Here is a 17,576-nt window from a genome sequence, read left to right as displayed (position 1 = left end):
GCTGATGAGAGGAAATACTGTTCCTGACAGACAGAAGAGATTTGATTCAACAAACCAGCAGAGTTTCTCTTTAAAAGACACATTATTAAAGCTCTGGTAACAAACGTGGAGAGAAAACTAAAGTAAAATAGAGCCAAAGTGCTGATAACACCTACTGTCTCCTCTCTGAGCTTCTGTAACTCGATCTGCCATTTAACATTACTGTCTGTGTTGTAATGATAATGTAAAAAAACCTCAGAAAATTTCTAACAACGATGTTTTAATGTTTTTCAAACTGATTTTAATCTTCACTTCACTAAAAATGTAACTTAAACCCGTTCACTGTGAACCAGATTCCCTACAGAAAACTAGAGATTTTCTGTCTTCAGAATTTACTCACACACACACACACACACACACACACACACACACACACACACACACACACACACACACACACACAGTGATGTCACTCTCTACAGGAAATGAGTCATTTAGGCGTTTGTTTCAGTTTGTTGCTGATGACATCACAGCTGCTTCACTTCCAAAAGGAGGAGGCTGATTGTGTGTGTGTGTGTGTGTGTGTGTGTGTGTGTGTGTGTGTGTGTGTGTGTGTGTGTGTTTGGACATTTGAAAGTGTTTAGTGTTCATTATATTTTGGATTTGTTTGTTGAGATGAATCACAGAGGAAGTAAGAGTTAAGTGTTTTCATAAAAGGTCAAAGCAAAGATGCTTTTAGACAAGAATTCACTGTTGATGACATGATGAGAAGATGTGTCTGTGTGACCTGAATGTTTGTTGAATGTTTCAGCCTGAGCAGTTAATTAGTGTTTATCTCAGGTCTTTGTGAATCTGCTTCATACAAAAACTTATCGATAAATGATGTTTAAACAAACAGAGAAAAGAAAAGGGAAAGGGATTGTAGGGGAATAAAAGTGTATGCTGATCTGAGGTTAGTCAGAGGCTTACAGTAATGTCTGTACAGTTTGTGTCTTGGTTGTTTGGAGTGAATTAACAGACACTGAACAAATGCTCCGGCACCCAAACTCACATGAATGATGTGAGGCAAAAATTCAGTTGACTAGTGTTTGTGTGTTTGTGCTCAGAGACTACAAATGGAAAGAAGCTGGAAGACAAATCTGCCACAAATCATCTTTTCTTTAGAAGAGATTGGTTTTTATTTTGGTTCCTGACAAAAACATTTTATAAAACTAAAACCAAAATAAATTTAGAGTCAGATTAATCCAAAAGGCGCAAACTAAACTGTGCAGGATGCAGACACACACTTCAGAGGACATCACATTGACTCATTCATTTCTTGGATACTGACCCTAAACCTAACCTCACCTTAACCTTAAACCAAGCCTCCCCGCTAAAATGTAATGATTTATGTACTGGGGCTTTTTGTCCCCAAAACAAAGTCAAGTCCCCACAATATGACTGTAATACACGACAAGATAGAAATACACACACACACACACACACACACACACACAGACTGTAACTATAACTGACATGTGAACAGACTCAGGACAAAATACAGAAGTCAAGGTGTCTGTTGCAGCCCTGGCCATATGATAGATCTGTGCCTAATTTTTCTCAGTGCTTTGTATGATTGTTTTTTGTGACAGCTTCTGCTCTGTTCCTTTCAGTGTCCACGTTAAGAACTCCTCCTGACAGGCTGGATGCGTAGGTTTGGCCTGGGGAGTGTCTGCTGCTGGTTGGCCCCTCTACAACATCCTGCTATTTTAAAAATGCTTGGGTTTTCCAGTACTGAGTTCTGTCCTCAGCTTCAAAATCTGTGCTTTCTTTTCTAGCCCTCTGTGTGATAATCTTGAGATTTTGATGGGGCTAGTGCTATTGGTTTTGTTTTGAAGATGTTTGTTACCACTCAGTTTTGGAGGAGGTGAGAACACTCTCAGTGGTGGCTATGTAGAATTGGGTAGAAATTTTCCAGGAGATGTTCTGTATCTCTTTATAATACGAAACATTAATCTCATGGCCATAATTATTTAAACAGTTACACTTTTTTTTTCTCCCACACAGCTCTTTCTACACTGATGCAAACCTACTCAAATTAAAATTGAGACTTGGCACTTTAATGTAGTAGCTATAATTTTATTTCAAATTGAATGTGCTGAAGCTCAGAGCTTGAAGAACAAAAAAGTTTTATAGTCCAAATCCTCCCAGGAGGTTGTTGACTGTGTGAACATCCAGAGATGCAACTCAGATCTGAATGTTCAGTATGAAGCTAAAATGAAACATCTCTCTGCAGTCTGTTTTAAACAGATGACAGTTCAGTGTTCACAGTCTCAGGTTCCCCCACTGCTGCACATAAAGATCAGTGAGTGGATACGCTACAGATCTACACAAGCACTGATCTGAAAGCCACTGATTAAATCAGTGTTGAACTGTAGGAGTGTAAATCGGGCTCTAAAACTGATATAAAGAATATGTTTGTAGATTTTCTGTCTTTGTGTTTTCACAAAACGGGATATGTCTTTCGATACATTTATACTGAGATAAAGCTCAAGTCATCAGTGACTGGTCCAGGACCAGATCTATTATAGTTCAACAGACTGACAGTTACATCAGATCATTTAAAGTACGAAGGTTATCACAACTGATCCTGCAGTCACTAATGTACAAGACAAAACTGATCTGAGAATAGATACCACCCTGTGAAGGACAACACAACAACAACACAACACAAAAGTGGAGCCTGTACTACAAAGCAAGTTCAACATACCCAGGATATCTCTTTGTTATCTGGCTTCACTGAGCCTGACAACCGTAATCACGCTAAGCGGTCACATGACGGTGGTTATCAACTTGATGAGTCAACCCAGGTTTTCCTGATCATGTTCACATAAAAGGGGTGGTGTTTACAGAATATGGCCAATCACAAAAATGGATGTCCACTGTCAGCGGAGGGCAAATTTTACAAACTATAATATTAGACAATACGAAGAAGTTGAACACATAATCCAAGATAAGAGCAACAGCTGCCATTGCCAGCTGGCAAAAAAAAAAATCACGGACTGCGTAATTTAGGCTTAAAATATAATTGCCCCATTATTAGGACACAAGTAAATCTGACCATAATTATATTTGTGTATTCCATTAAATTACTGTTATTTAGTTGTATTCTTATGGCTTTTATGACAATTTTAGCCTTATTCTTTCAGCTGCAGCCACCAGTGGTGTCAAAAAGACTTGGGAGCAAATAAAAAATAAATATAAAAACATAATACAAAGCAGTAAGTAGGCTGACTTTAATATCTTATAAGTATAAAATGTACATGGCTTCAATGCTTCAATCAGTCTCTGTCGTGGGACAAAATTGGTAGACAAAAGCACAATAAAATGACTTTGACATTGTTTGCAGCCAACCTGAAAAAAAGGAATGAAGAAGACAGGAGGGGGCTTCCTACACAGGAGTACAGTCCTGCTGAGAAGCTGGCCCTCTGCAGTAATGATCATATAAAAAAATCTTTAGGGAAAGCCAAAGGGGTTTGCCAGTTTCTGAATACTCTTGCCCTCCTAAGAGCCCCTCTTACAATCCATGCACCGAGCTCCAGAGGATCTTTTATGAATAGTGATACAATTTTCCAAGAGAATTGATTCGTCAGTAGCACAACAGCTTAACAACATCCCCAAAAAAGCACAAACAACACACAACAAATGTACCTGCAAGTTTCACTGTTTCATCTCATATCATATAATCATTTCATTCATGGATCTCACTAAGTGGTTTGTAATGTGAAGCAAGTGAACCCAAGATAGCCAGAGAAGAAGAACTTATTTTGTGGTACAAAATAAGCTCAACAGACCCACTAAACACCAGGGGGACAGCGACTGAATCTGTCACATCACCATCAGAGGCACCACATTTAGTGTCACTGTGAGTTTTAATGTAGCAAGGTATTGACTGAAACTACAGACATAAATGAGCTGCAGTTCATCTGATTTACATAAAGTGCTGTTAAATAAGCTCAGATGTCAGGCCAGTTTAGGATAAAATATTAAATATCCTCATGTAGACAGCCCAAGTTCTTAAAAATCGGTGGGAGATTTCTGTCAGGTCTCAGTCTCTCAGTAAACCAGGTCTCTGTCTGTGACTGTGATTAACCGGGTCTCTATAGTGGAGCAGTTTATTCTCATTTACATTTACATTTACTCATTTAGCAGACGCTTTTACCCAAAGCGACTTACAAGTAACGGACAACACTAAAGCTTCAGTACAGTAGGAGACCTTGAAGTAAGTGCTAAGTGCTATATCTATTCAAAAAACAAAGTGCAAGGACATCAAGTAAAGAAGTGCACCAAAAGAGCATAGTAAATGCCAGGCACGTTAAGGTGTTAGGTGTTAGGAGAGGAGGTGCTCTCGGAAGAGACGAGTCTTCAAGAGATTTTTGAAGACAGAGAGGGACACTCCTGCTCTGATAACATTTGGTAGCTTATTCCACTATCGAGGAACCACTAAAATGAAAACAATATGGGCTGTGATTGCTTTGTGTGCACAGATGGCAATGCCAGATGACATTCTTTGGAAGAAAGCAGTGGCCGAAAAAGAGCATAAGCCTGTATGATTTTATTCAAGTAGATGGGTGCAGAACCAGAAGTCACTCTCTAGGCAAGCATTAGTGACTTGCCTAGCCATGGGTAGCCAGTGGAGGTCAATGAGCAGCGGAGTGACATGTGCCCTTTTAGGCATATTGAAAACCAGATGCACTGTTCTGGACCGTCTTGTATGAAGCATATGTTGTATGAAGCAAAGCGGCACAACTGCGAGACTGATGCAACATGGTCAGAGAACGATAGCTGGTCCTCAAACATGACACCCAGGTTTCTCACACACTTGGTCGGAGTGAGAGATGAAGAGGCGGTTTTGATGTTGATATTGTGATAGAGAGATTGATTGACCAGGATGACTAAGAGTTCAGTCGTAGAGAGGTTTAGTTGAACGTGGCGTTTCCACATAAATGTTAGGGTCACCTGGCATGAATGACAGGTATTGTTGGGTTTCATCTGTGTAGCAGTGATATGCGAAGCCATGCAAGCTGATAACTGGACCCAAGGAGGAAGTGTATATTGCAAAGGGAAGGGACCAGCACCAAGACTTGGGACACCCCTGTGGGGAGGGAATGGGGTAAGGACATATGTCATTGCCATGACAAACTGAAGGAATGCCCAGTGAGATAGGATTCAAACCAAGAAAGTGCTTTTTCTGAGATGCCCATATCAGAGAGTACAGATTAGCATGCGGTGATTCATCATATCAAAGGCTGCTGAAAGGTCCAGCACCTAAACTGCAGACTGGCAGTTCCACAACCCAACAGAAAAGGAGACACATGTGGGTGAGGAATGTTGACCGGAGGATTAGACAGATTTCTTTTTTCGGCATAGTGATACTTTTTGCATTTACCAGACACAACAGGAATGGAGTGGAAGGACATGGCTATAGTGCTGAGTACATACAGAGTTTAAGTGGTCAGAGAAAATGGGACAGTTTACCTTGTTGGTTGCCTTGCTCTTCTGACTCCCACAGGTAGACTCGCTGGTCTTTACCTGATTAGGTCTTCACACAAGGAGGGCTGCGCACGAGGGCTGACACTTACACTGATGCTTCAGCAACAGTTTCTATTGTTATAGCATGAGCTTAATGGAACACAGCTGTTCTCTGACAAAGCACCTTCAGTAAAAATAGACACTGACCGATAATAATCCTCCAGTTTGGACCTTCCGGTTCTCTGTCCCCTCAGAGCTCATTTCACCAACCCTGTTATCACTGTGATTCCACTGGAATGAACTGATTTCACTGCCAATCACTAAACTAAATGAGGACCAGTGTTCAAACAGATGTAAGAAGAGGCACCTGGCTTTCCACAGTTCCAGACTTACCCGATAGCGCATTTTTCTACTGACTCTGACGTGCAGTTGTGTGACTTTTTACATGATAATAGTTTATTTGAGGATTTTCAGTCAGGATTTAGAGTGCATCATAGCACAGAGACAGCATGGGTGAAAGTTACAAATGACCTTTTTACTGCATCGGACAAAGGACTTGTCTTTGTACTTGTCTTGTTAGACCTTAGTGCTGCATTTGATACCATTTACCATCATATCCTATTACAGAGACTGGAACATTTAAGGGAACCGCTCTAAGCTGGTTTAGGTCCTATTTATCAGATCGATTTTGGTTTGGCACATTAACAATAAATCCTCCATATACTTAAAAGTTAGTCATGGAGTTCCACAACGTTCTGTGCTTGGACCAGTTCTATTCACCTTATATATGCTTCCTTTAGGCAATATTATCCATAAACTTCCACTGCTATGCTGATGATACCTAATTCTATATGGCAGTGAAGCCTGTTGAAACGAATCAGACAGCTAAATTTCAATATTGGCCTTAAGGACATACAGACCTGGATGACCAGCAACTTTTTGCTGTTAAACTCAGACGAAACTGAAGTTATTTTGCTTGGCCCCCCAACACCTCAGAAACACATTATCTAATGATAAAGTTATTCTGGATGGCTTTGCCCTGGCCTCCAGCACCACCGTTAGGAATCTCGGAGTTCTCTTTGATCAGGATATGTCCTTTAACTCTCATGCAAAACAAACTCCATCTGCACGCATTCATATGGCATCAATGCTCGTTACTAACTCTCCCATAGTTTTGTCCTTTCCCGTATCTGTCCTCTCTCTTCCTGTCGCTTTCTACGGGTATTTCTGCCCCTGGAGCTGCAGAGTCTGGATCTGTGACTGCAAACCACCTACTGCCCCATGATCCTGCTCAACACCCACTGCTTTAAATATTATGATTGTCATCTATTATTATATTTAGTTTTATTAGTACTGTTATTCACCTTATTATTATAATTATTAGTTATATTATTAGTCTCATAATTGTTACACATCCTTATGTCATATGTCTACTGTGCTATGTCGTCCCCCCCCTCTCTCTCTCTCTTTCTCTCTCAACCCAGCCAGTCAGGGCAGACGGCCGCCCACCATGAGCCGGGTTCTGTTCAAGGTTTCTACCTGTTAAAAGGGAGTTTTTCCTTGCCGCTGTCGCCAAGTGCTTGCTCATGAGGGAATGTTGGTAAATATAACTATAAAGAGTCCTGGTCTAGATCTGCTCTACATGAAAAGTGCCCTGATATAACCTCTGTTATGATTTGGCACAATAAAAATAAAATTGAATCGAATTGAACTGAATTGATACACAAATTCATAATGCTTAATGACCCTTTTTCCAGTAGCAACCAACACCTGGCTTTTAAACCACACAAGTTTTTCACCGAACAGCACAGCGAGGTAAAACACATTTCTGAGCTGGTTACAAACCACAGAAACAGTTCACTGAGTTTCCTCTGACCTCACACAGCTGAGTGTGTCCAGATCCCCTTGATTAAACCTGCTTCTGCTAATTCATGTTTCACACTAAAAGCCACCTTATGTTAGACAGTGGAAATCTTTTAACCTGAAAGCAACGGCTCTGAAACAAGAAACAGTAGAATAAGACTGATATGTGAAACTAAACCACAGAGATTCTGAACACAGAACGAGTTTAATAAGAGCAATGGCACATGATGCAGCATCAGGTCCGAGCAGAGACACGTCTCAGGTTGAGTAATACTAAACAGTACGTATCTGCATTTGTGAGGACACAGTGGAAATAAAATAAGATGCATTTTATCTGCAGCAGCTCCGTGATCATCTGTAGTAAGGTTTCACCTGAATGGAGCTCAAATTTTAATTAAATTTCCAGAAAATGGTCCAAATAAAATGTGAGTGAAGTCTTGTTTCCCTCCACTCCTGTTGTGTGAATAAGAGCTGACTGGTTGATGGAGATAAACAGCTGGTGGAGCTGATTCTCCAGTCGCTGTCATTAAACCACCACAGAGGAAGAGGACAGAGCGAGATGAGGTCATTAAAAGAGCTCCAGTCAAAGCTCAGATGATGGAAAACCACGTGGAGAACATGATGAAATCTTACATTTTTGTTGTTTAGATGGAAATACAGTAAAGGTCAACAAAACCAAATTGTATTTTTGATCTGCAGCTTTCATAGTGAAGTACTAACTGAACAGAGTGAGGTGTCAGAATAACAGTCCATATCAGACGTTTTATCATTGGGAGAGCATTAAGGATTTGGGAGGTGTGTGTGTCAGTGTTAAACAATTGTCCACATCTGTGTGGAAACACAAACTGTTTAGATTAAACATCATCAGTGAGGAGTTGCTCTAAAGGCAAAGTACAGCTGAGGATGTAATGTATTTGATCATAAACCATTGGACAAACTAAAATTTTCTAATCGCAAACATTGACAATGTATGAACTAAATATCTCAGTCATTCACCCAACAGCTGTTAATACAGAAAAACCTGGAACAAACTGAAATATATTGAAACACATTAAAAAAACAACTGAAATAAACTGAAATAAACTGAAATAGCATGAGGCGCTGTTGATCACTTGTTACCATGGAAAGCAGAGAGGAGTGTGTGACATCACAGGCGTCCTGTGACATCACACTGACATCATCAGAGTCGCTGCTGCCTGAAACAGCATTCAAACCAGCAATCTTTAAACACTTCCGTTCACACTTTCACAATAAAACATCTGCTGCACATACACGCTTCACTGTGGTGAAGTCATCCTACCCTGACGTCACCATAATCTCCTCCTTCATCTCCACCCTCACACTCATCATCGTCATCGTCATAATCATCATCATCCTTTCCGTGCACGTGTCATTTTACCTGTGTCTGCTGGTGGCGCGGGCTCCGTGCGCGTTCCCGCTGGCATAAAGGCTGTAGGAGGGTCGCAGTGGGAACGCGCTTTTGGCGTGTCCGCAGGTCCAGAACGCAAGCAGGAGCAGAAGGAGTACAGCCATCCCGCTGATCAATACACGATCAATACACGATCAATACAGGGTATCGATACTCAATCAGAGTGTTAGCAACTCCTCAACTGACGGGAAAAATTCTCATCTTCATGGAGACATAAAAAAGTTTCCACAAAGTCCGTCCGTCCTACTGACCCATGATCCGGATTCTGATCCAAACTCCCAAAAACCAAACCTGAAGCGGAGTACAGTCTCCTCTTATCCGCTCAGGGTCCTGCTCTGGGTCCGGGTGCTGCTGGCTCTTCGCCTTTAATCTGGTTTTAACCCGGTTTTAATCCGGTTGGATGCGGTCACAGTTTGGTCATCAGAACTTTTCATGTGAAACAAAGAGAAGAAAACGTTGCGACAGCCTGAACCGAGACCAGCTGCTCCTCCTCTTCATCACCGCCCCCCCCCCCGAACTGTCCCCGCCCCTCACTGAGAAGAAACCAGACACGTGCGGCTCCGCACCCACACCTGCTGCACGGCGGACAGATCCCGTCCTCAGGGTTCTGATACCGGGTTTATTGATGTCCTGTAAAAAAAAAAAAATAACGTGAGGAAAGTTTTCAACAAACTAACTAAGTTCTCACTGGGTTTGTTTTTCTTCTTCTGACTGAGATCATCTTTAGACTTCATGTCAATTTACACTTCGAACACTACCTGAATTAGAGGATCAGTCTGCTGTTTTTCAATTTTTTAATTATTTTTCAATAAATCCATAAATCTAAGAGTGTTTTCGTCGGTCTCAATAAAATTAATGATATAATTTATAATATCATTTTCAATTTTTAGTTTGTTCATCAGCTGATTCTAACAGTTTAATGTGATACTGTCTGAATCACAAACATCAGCAATTTGTTTCTCATTTGTAAGAAGGCAGGACAAAGTCTGGGCACCGCTGATCAAAATTTCTGTTCTAGTGAATAGGTAAGTGAGTAGAAGGTGAACGATCTCCAAAAGGCATAAAGTTAAAGATGAAACATTCTTTTCAGCATTTTGAGCAAGATAAGTGTATTATTTTTGTTTTGTACAATTTTTAAGTGAAAAAAATGAAAGAGGGATCATTCAAAAGTTTGAGCACCCCAAGAAATTTGAGCTCTCGGATAACCTTAACCAAGGTCTCAGACCTTAATTAGCCTGTTAGGGCTGTGGCTTGTTTACAACCGTCATTAGGAAAGGCCAAGTGATGCAAATTTCAAAGCTCTATAAAAACTCTGACTTCTCAAAACTTTTCCTAACAATCAGCCACCATGGGATCCCCTAAGCAGCTGCTTAGCACTCTGAAAATTAAAATAATTGATGCCCACAAAGCAGGCGAAGGCTATATGAAGATAGCAAAGTGTTTTCAGGTAGCCGTTTACTCAGTTTGTAATGTAATTAAGTAACCGCAGTTACAAGGAACGATGGAGGTCAAGTTGAGGTCTGGAAGACCAAGAAAAAACTTCAGAGAGAATTGCTTGTAGGATTGTTTGAAAAGCTAATCAAAACCCTGTTTGACTGCAAAAGACCTTCAGGAAGATTTAGGAGACTGGTGGAGTGGTGGTGGAGTGGTGGTGCACTGTTCTACTGTGCAGCAACACCTGCACAAATATGAGCTTAATGGAAGAGTCATTAGGAAAAAACCTTTTCTGTGTCCTCACCACAAAATTCAGTGTCACAAGTTTGCAAAGGAAATTCTAAACAAGACTGATGCATTTTGAAAACAAGTTCCGTGGACTGATGAAGTTAAAATAACAATTTTTGGCCACTATGAACAAAGGTATGTTTGGAGAAAAAAAAGGTGCAGAATTTCATGAAAAGCACATCTCTCAAACTGTTAAGCACGGGGGTGGATGGAACATGCTTTGGGCTTGTGTTGCAACCAATGGCACAGACAACATTTTAATAGGTAGAGGGAAGAATGGACTCAATTAAATACCAGCAAATTCTCGGAGCAAAAATCACACAGTCTTTAAAACAGCTGAAGATGAAAAGGAATGGCTTTTACAACAGGATAATGATCCTAAACACACCATGAAAATCCACAGTGGACTTCCTCAAGAAGCGCAAGCTGAAGGTTTTGCCATGGCCCTCAGTCCCCCTACCTTAACACCGTCGAAAATCTGTTGAAAAACGTTTGTTTTTTTTAGTTACCTTTGTTGTTATTTTGAAACTGTAAAAGATGGAAATAAAGAAGTAACCTTGCTTAAAATATTAAAGAAATGTGTCATCTGCCCCCATAGAAGTTAAAACCACAGCCAGACCTGCAGGGGTCCACTGATAGGGGTTCACAATCCTGACACTGTTTACCAACAAGTTCAATTTAAAATGTTTTATAAATTTAATAAATTTAATTCTTTAATACAAACATTTTCCATTCTGTTTTAACTCTGCTGAGATTTTCAAACTAAATTCAAAACAAAAAGTAATGATGTCATGAGAAAATTGTTGTAATTTTGAGATTAGTCTATTGTGAGAAGAAGCCATTATTTTAAGAATTAAGTCACTACATGAGTAAAAATTAATTTACAAGTAAAATTAGTCATGTCAGCAATCAGGCTGTAATGTTTAAAACTGAAGTTTCTATTTTAAGAGAAAAATCCATATGTCAAGAATAAAGTTGTAATAATTTGCAAATAGATTCATAGTTTTATAAGAAAAGGGTATACTATTATGAGAAAAGGTATTATTTCATTTTCCTAAAATCATCACAACAGATAAAGTGTGTGTCCTCACATTAGTGTCCTCACTGTAACTGTAACAGAGTGTAATTGTTACTGTGACAGACTGTAACAGACAGACTGGAACTGTAACTGTAACAGAGAGTTTAACTGTAACTGGATATTAAAAATGTAAATGTGTCCTTTCATAGAAAAAAAATTTAATGTGACTTTAAACAACTTGATGAACCTTTAAAACTTTTCAGTGTCTTTTTGACGACATAGAGATGAAAACATCCTGCAGACTTCCTGAGGTTAAAGGATGTTTCATATCTGCTGCTCCTAAAATAACCCAGTTAAGATGACCTATAACACACACACACACACACACACACACACACGCAAACACGGTAGATAACAGTCATAGCTGCAGTCTCTCTGATGATAACAACATGGCAAGCAGTCTCTGTAAGCGTCTTGTTCTGGTGGTGTGTTTGATTTGTGGCACTGAGTGTGCCCACTGGGTGGAGCATTAAAATCAATAATTCATTAAAGCTGATGTAACTTTAATTTTGACCCATACTTACGTATGATAATACTAGCTTTCAATCCTTGTAATTTGATCATCCTTTATTTCTGAGCAATGTTGTTTGGCCTGTTCAGGCCCATCAGGGCCCTTAGCCCCCCACAGGCCCCACAGGAGACCCATACCCAAGTGTCGTCACATCCCCTAACCATTCCACCAGTGATTACAATTTTATTTACAGTTTTCTAATTGAGACAGTCAAATAGTACATGATGACATATTGTTTGAGAAATTCACATTCCACCTCACAGGCACCTGGAAACTCTACAGAGACACATTAAAGGAGTATTCCATAGATTTATCATTGCGCACTTGTAACTGTCAGGCTCACAATGGACAGGTTAAAAAAAGGATCAGAATCGATGCAGCAGAACCAGAGATATCGTCTTTTTTACCCCTCACACTCTTTTTCAAAATGTGGGGCCTACATTACCTACAATTCACCTGGACCTCTGACAGTTGGGTGATAGACTGGGGTGTGTTATACTGGCAGGAGCCTGCTGAGCCTGCAGAGGTGACAAAGACGACCAATGCTGACTCTAGACATGCAGAATAAGTATTCATACAGCTTAATGTTATGATAAAATATCATAATGACTTTAGTTCAGCCTGTTTTTAAACTAGTGTAAACATGGAGAGAAAAGCACACAAGTCGACACCTGACCAAACTCTGATACAAACTCTGATGTTTCTTTTCCTGATAACAACAGAGTGAGGCAGTAAAACAGGACTCTGCAGTGAAAATACCCTTTATCAGATCTCATAAATCATGTGTTAACCCACCCCCTCCAGGCCACACCCTCCCCGGGTGGAGAGACAGACCACCCAGACTCCATCACTCACACTAACCACTGTTTTATGAGGCTGTTTTTAAATAGAGCTTTTGTATTAAAGACAGAGTCACATTCCAGAGTTAAAGCCTCAGGTGAGACACAGAAACAGAGATCTGCATCAACACATTATTATCAACTGCAGTCACTCTCACCTAACAACACTTTACATGTTCACGGAAAACCACGTATGGCTCTTGGCTCTGATAGTTTTTCAACTTTATTTCCTTCATACTTTCATTGTATCCATATTGCAATCATGCTGGTCCATCTGTTTGCTCTGTAAAGTCAACATCTGATACATTAAGAGTGATCTCTCCTCTGTTATTTTTCTAGAGATTCTCGTTGAATGTTTTTTTGTGGCGTTTGAAATTTAATTTTGTTTATTCGCACGTTAAAATCAAACAAATGGTATATTAATCAGTGACAATGAAAACGTAATGTGCAGGTGGAGGAAAAAAGATTGTGGGTAATAAAAATAAAACCAACTTGATTGAAATCTTAAAGCTGAGTCAGTGTGATGGTTTTGTGGCTGCTGTAACACTGACTTCACATCTATCTATCTAGAGGAAAGGGTGTGGGTTAAAAAAGTTTTCTTCATTAATTTGATAAAAACTCTGGACTCTACTGGACTCTACTTGACTCTACTGAAGTCTACTGGAGTCTACTGGAGTTTTATGCTGTTTACTGGAGTTTAGTGGAGTCTACTGGAATCTACGGTATTAGTTACAGCTAAATCTTCTGAATACATCAGTGTCTAGTTTCCTTTGTTCTGAAGTCAGTCAGTGTTTTGTAGAAATGTGTGAAGATCAGAAAGAAAGCAATAATTTAAAATTGAACTTACTTCATTAAACTGCAACAAAAACAGAACAAAATAAAAACTATATATGCTCAGTCCCATATCTGATAACAACTGAACAAGTAAGTATACATTTAAATAGTGGCTCACTGACACTAAATGTTAACCAGCAGTCATTTTGTAGCTGCCAATCAAATAATTGTTTAATGATCATGTGGAAAAAAATAAACAACATAACTGCAGTTTACTGACAACAGCTGTGAGATCAGCTGCGCTGAAATTTAAAATAATTGATCCCAAAGCTCAGAGAAAGAGGTGACTCAGGTTGTGTTCAGACACAAAGTTTCTGTTACTAGCTAAATGAACAATAAACATGTTTCCGGTCTGCTGTAAAGCGTGAAAAAAATGCTTGTTTTAAATCTTTAACCTTTTAACTCTTCAGAACGATGTTGAACTATATTATGAACTAGTGTAAAATAGATTTTATTATAAATTTGGCTGCTGAAGAATAGCCACTTCTAAAATGTTTTTTGTGGACACTGAAGCCACAACAGAACCAAGACTAAGCCGGGATCACAGCTGGAACACAGCCAGAACACAAATGGGTCCTGTGGCCCTTCAGTATGAGTGAGACACTTAATGTGACAGGGGTTCAACTGCTTTCTTACAACAGATCAGAGAGCATAGAGGAGTGTTTGTGTTGACGCGCCGCAGATACGAACAGAGATGGAAAAAATCTGACAAGCCACAGAGCGGAAAAGAACACACGCACGCACACAAACACAAAAACACACACATACACACAGTGTGTGAATCTGTGTAGTGTTCAGGCATCTGCTGTGTGTTGGGAACATCCGGGATCAGCGGTTTCACAGAGTCTAACATCGGCTGCCCTGGATCACCTGTATCATGAAGCTCGTTATCACCTGCCTGTGATAACTCTGGGTTTAATAATCTGGCTACAAGTTTTTTTTGTTTTTTTGTGAATGTTCCCTACAAGTGACATTGTCAGATCCATGAAAGTAGTGACTGATATGATATGAGATGAAACAGTGAAACTTGCACGTAAATTCACTTATAGTGACAGTTTTATTCAACAAGGTGAAATGTAAACATTAGAATCACATAACTGCAATAGAATAACAAGCTGTAGAAACACTATGAATAATTTCTGAGTATTAAAGTGAGACTGAGCATATAAATAAGTGCTGGAATTATTTAAGGTTTTTTACCTAATGATGAACAAACTTTTCTGAACATGTGATGCAGATAAAAAGTGAAAGTAGTGTCAGACTATTTCTGCTGCCAAAGCAGAGAGAAGGAGAAATGTAGTTTCTTTCTAATTTTAATAACAACAGATTACAGAGGGTTTAATTTTTATATACTATTAGCACCACAGTCTCCACATGTTATTCTGAGTTTCAGTGATGTAATAGGAGTGTAAAAGCATAGAAACTGTCAGCACAATGCACAAGTAACCCATTAACATTTTTGTGCAAGCCTGAAGATAATGTACCAAAATAAAAAGGTTACTGTTCTTCAATCCTTTTGATCACAGCCATAACCCTGGTCTCCTTTAAAAGGAAACTTTCTAAATTGTACAACTAAAAAGAATGAATCTGAGAGATACTGAACCAAAGTTATAGAGGCACAAACATGGTAGAAATTAATGTTTTTTGGCATATAAAAAAGAAATGTAAGGCCCGTAGTAGGATATTTCTTAGTGGAAAACACTTTGGAGCACCAAGTCTGACTAATTCCTTATCAAGAGCTGTTGCAGTGACACGAGTATCCTAGAATGCTTTGCACAGATAGAATGAGGAGAGTTAGAGCTTTCAAACAATTTTTTCAAGAGTCGTTTTCACATATGAACTTGGACAATGTCCAGACCTATCAGTCTGGACAGTGTCCAGAGTTGCCTTTTCACACATGTAGCGCACAACCAGAGAATGTCCGTGTGAGACGTGTTCTCACCAACTGGAAACACTTGTTGGGTTCAGGCGTGTGCTGGCGCCTGGGTAGAGTGTCCAGGAGACGAACAGCAAAATGATTCAACTGATCTATAAAATATCTAATGATCTTGATTATTTATCTATTTATGGTAAACTTTTTTGTCCCTGATCCTGAAGCAATGATGACTCAGTTTTTCCATTGATTTATGATGTTTCTGGTCAAAACCTGCAGTTTCATATTGCAGTTACTGCTCCTGATAAAATGGCATCTTACAGTTCAGCTGTGTGGTGAAATGTTTTTTAGACTGAATGGAAATGCTACAAATGTAAAACTATACAGAGGATTCAGTAAGGGTCTCAATCAGAAAAGCAGGCCAGCCTCCAGAGTAACATTCAAGAGACGATCACAACACCGATCATACTTTTCTTCCTGAGCAGAAAGCAGCGTATTCACCTTTAGGCTGAAGCCCCACCCCCTCCTCTGTCACCTGTCTGGCCTGCAGGTGATCACCTGGCACTCAGCGCTCAGTCCACCATCCACTTTACTGTCTCTTCCTGTTGTCTGGGGTCAGACGTCACAGAGAATAGCTGATTTTGTCTGAAGGCTTTTATTTTGGTCTTCCCTGTTTGGGATCAGAAAGACAGAACTCTGTTTTGTCCCAGTGTTTGACCGATCAGACTTTCTCTTCACAGGTGTTAATATGTGCAGTCAGACTCGTCCACTTTCTGTCTTGTAGAGATTAATCAGGAGACAATTTGTGGTGTGATTCATAATAAAAGCATCTGAAACCAGTAGAAGCACCAACATCAATGCTGTGGTCAAATAGTATTTTTTGCTTAGGAAGGTTCCTCACTGAGTGAAATGACCTGGAAGTATCTAGGAGGCAGCCATGATGAGAGCTGGTCGAGCTATTCTCTTAATGTTAAGGAAAGGACCTTAAGTGCTTCCAATTTAATCTCCTTTAGCATAGGCCAAACTGGACCATCCTTTAAGAAAGTAAAGGTGGTAATGCCGTCCCACAATTCCTTGCAGCAGCAACATTTAAAGCGACCGACGTCAATAAAATCCGCCATCAACATAATTACGTAGCCTAGTTTAAGTGCAGTCGGATTCTCTTTGCACCTCGGTTGTCTTTTCCTAAGTCCTTATCAATTTTCCTTCACATCTTTCCTTGACCTTGTGTTGTTTTTCATCGAGGTCAAGGAAAAGTGGTTAGGAAAGGACATAGGACATAATTTTTTTTGACTTTTCGATCGTAGCCCTGGTTTTATGCACATTAGAAATGTATCTGTCTCCTGTGCAGATGATTCTGATGTCACGCTGCTGTTACTTTGTTCATCTGGTTCCAGTATTTCATTACAACACGTCTCTGGTTCAGACTGACCTCAGACTAACACCAGTCAACAGTCGTCAGGAACGTTTGGGATAGCGGAGGAACAGATTAGGAGTAGAGAAGGAGTGGGTAAGGAGGATGAAGGAGTATAGAAAGAGTAAAGGAGAAGGAGTGGAGGAGTAAAGGAGGAGTAGAGGAGGAGTAAAGGAGGAGGAGTGCAGCAGGAGCAAAAGAGGAGGAGCAGTAAAGGAGTGGAGTAAAGGAGGAGGAGTGGAGCAGGAGTAGAAGAGGATTAAAGGAGGAGCAGTAAAGGAGGAGGATAGTGTGCAACAGGCTTTGAGGTAGCTTTTGTCTCGTTTCATTTGGTGGGTGTGCCAAAGGTGTTACCCAATCAGCAGCGACATGTATATAAACCCTGTTGTATTAAAAAGGCTGCTATATTTGTAACACTTTCATAACACAACAGGTTGTTCAACGCCCCACTGTTTCTGTTAAAATAAATGTTTCACTACGTTTTGTCAGGGCTGAACGTGCCTCTGGTGTCTGGCCCCAACAC

General features: G+C 40.0%; 1 protein-coding gene across 3 annotated transcripts in view; it reads right to left on the bottom strand.

Moving 5' to 3' along the window:
* The window catches only part of LOC120787985 (EMILIN-1-like), a 35,429-nt gene extending 26,167 nt beyond the window's left edge, over positions 1–9,262 (bottom strand). For all 3 annotated transcript variants that reach the window (XM_040123462.1, XM_040123452.1, XM_040123471.1), the window contains exon 1: positions 8,753–9,262. In XM_040123462.1, coding sequence (XP_039979396.1) covers positions 8,753–8,886 — 134 coding nt within the window. In that variant the 5' untranslated portion in view covers positions 8,887–9,262. The remainder of the gene's footprint in view (positions 1–8,752) is intronic.
* Between the last annotated feature and the right edge of the window lie 8,314 nt (positions 9,263–17,576).

This window comes from Xiphias gladius, chromosome 1, assembly GCF_016859285.1.
Source record: "Xiphias gladius isolate SHS-SW01 ecotype Sanya breed wild chromosome 1, ASM1685928v1, whole genome shotgun sequence".
NCBI classification, from domain to species: domain Eukaryota; kingdom Metazoa; phylum Chordata; class Actinopteri; order Istiophoriformes; family Xiphiidae; genus Xiphias; species Xiphias gladius.
Note: the sequence above shows the minus strand (reverse complement) of the source record. Positions and strands in the feature narration are given on the sequence as shown.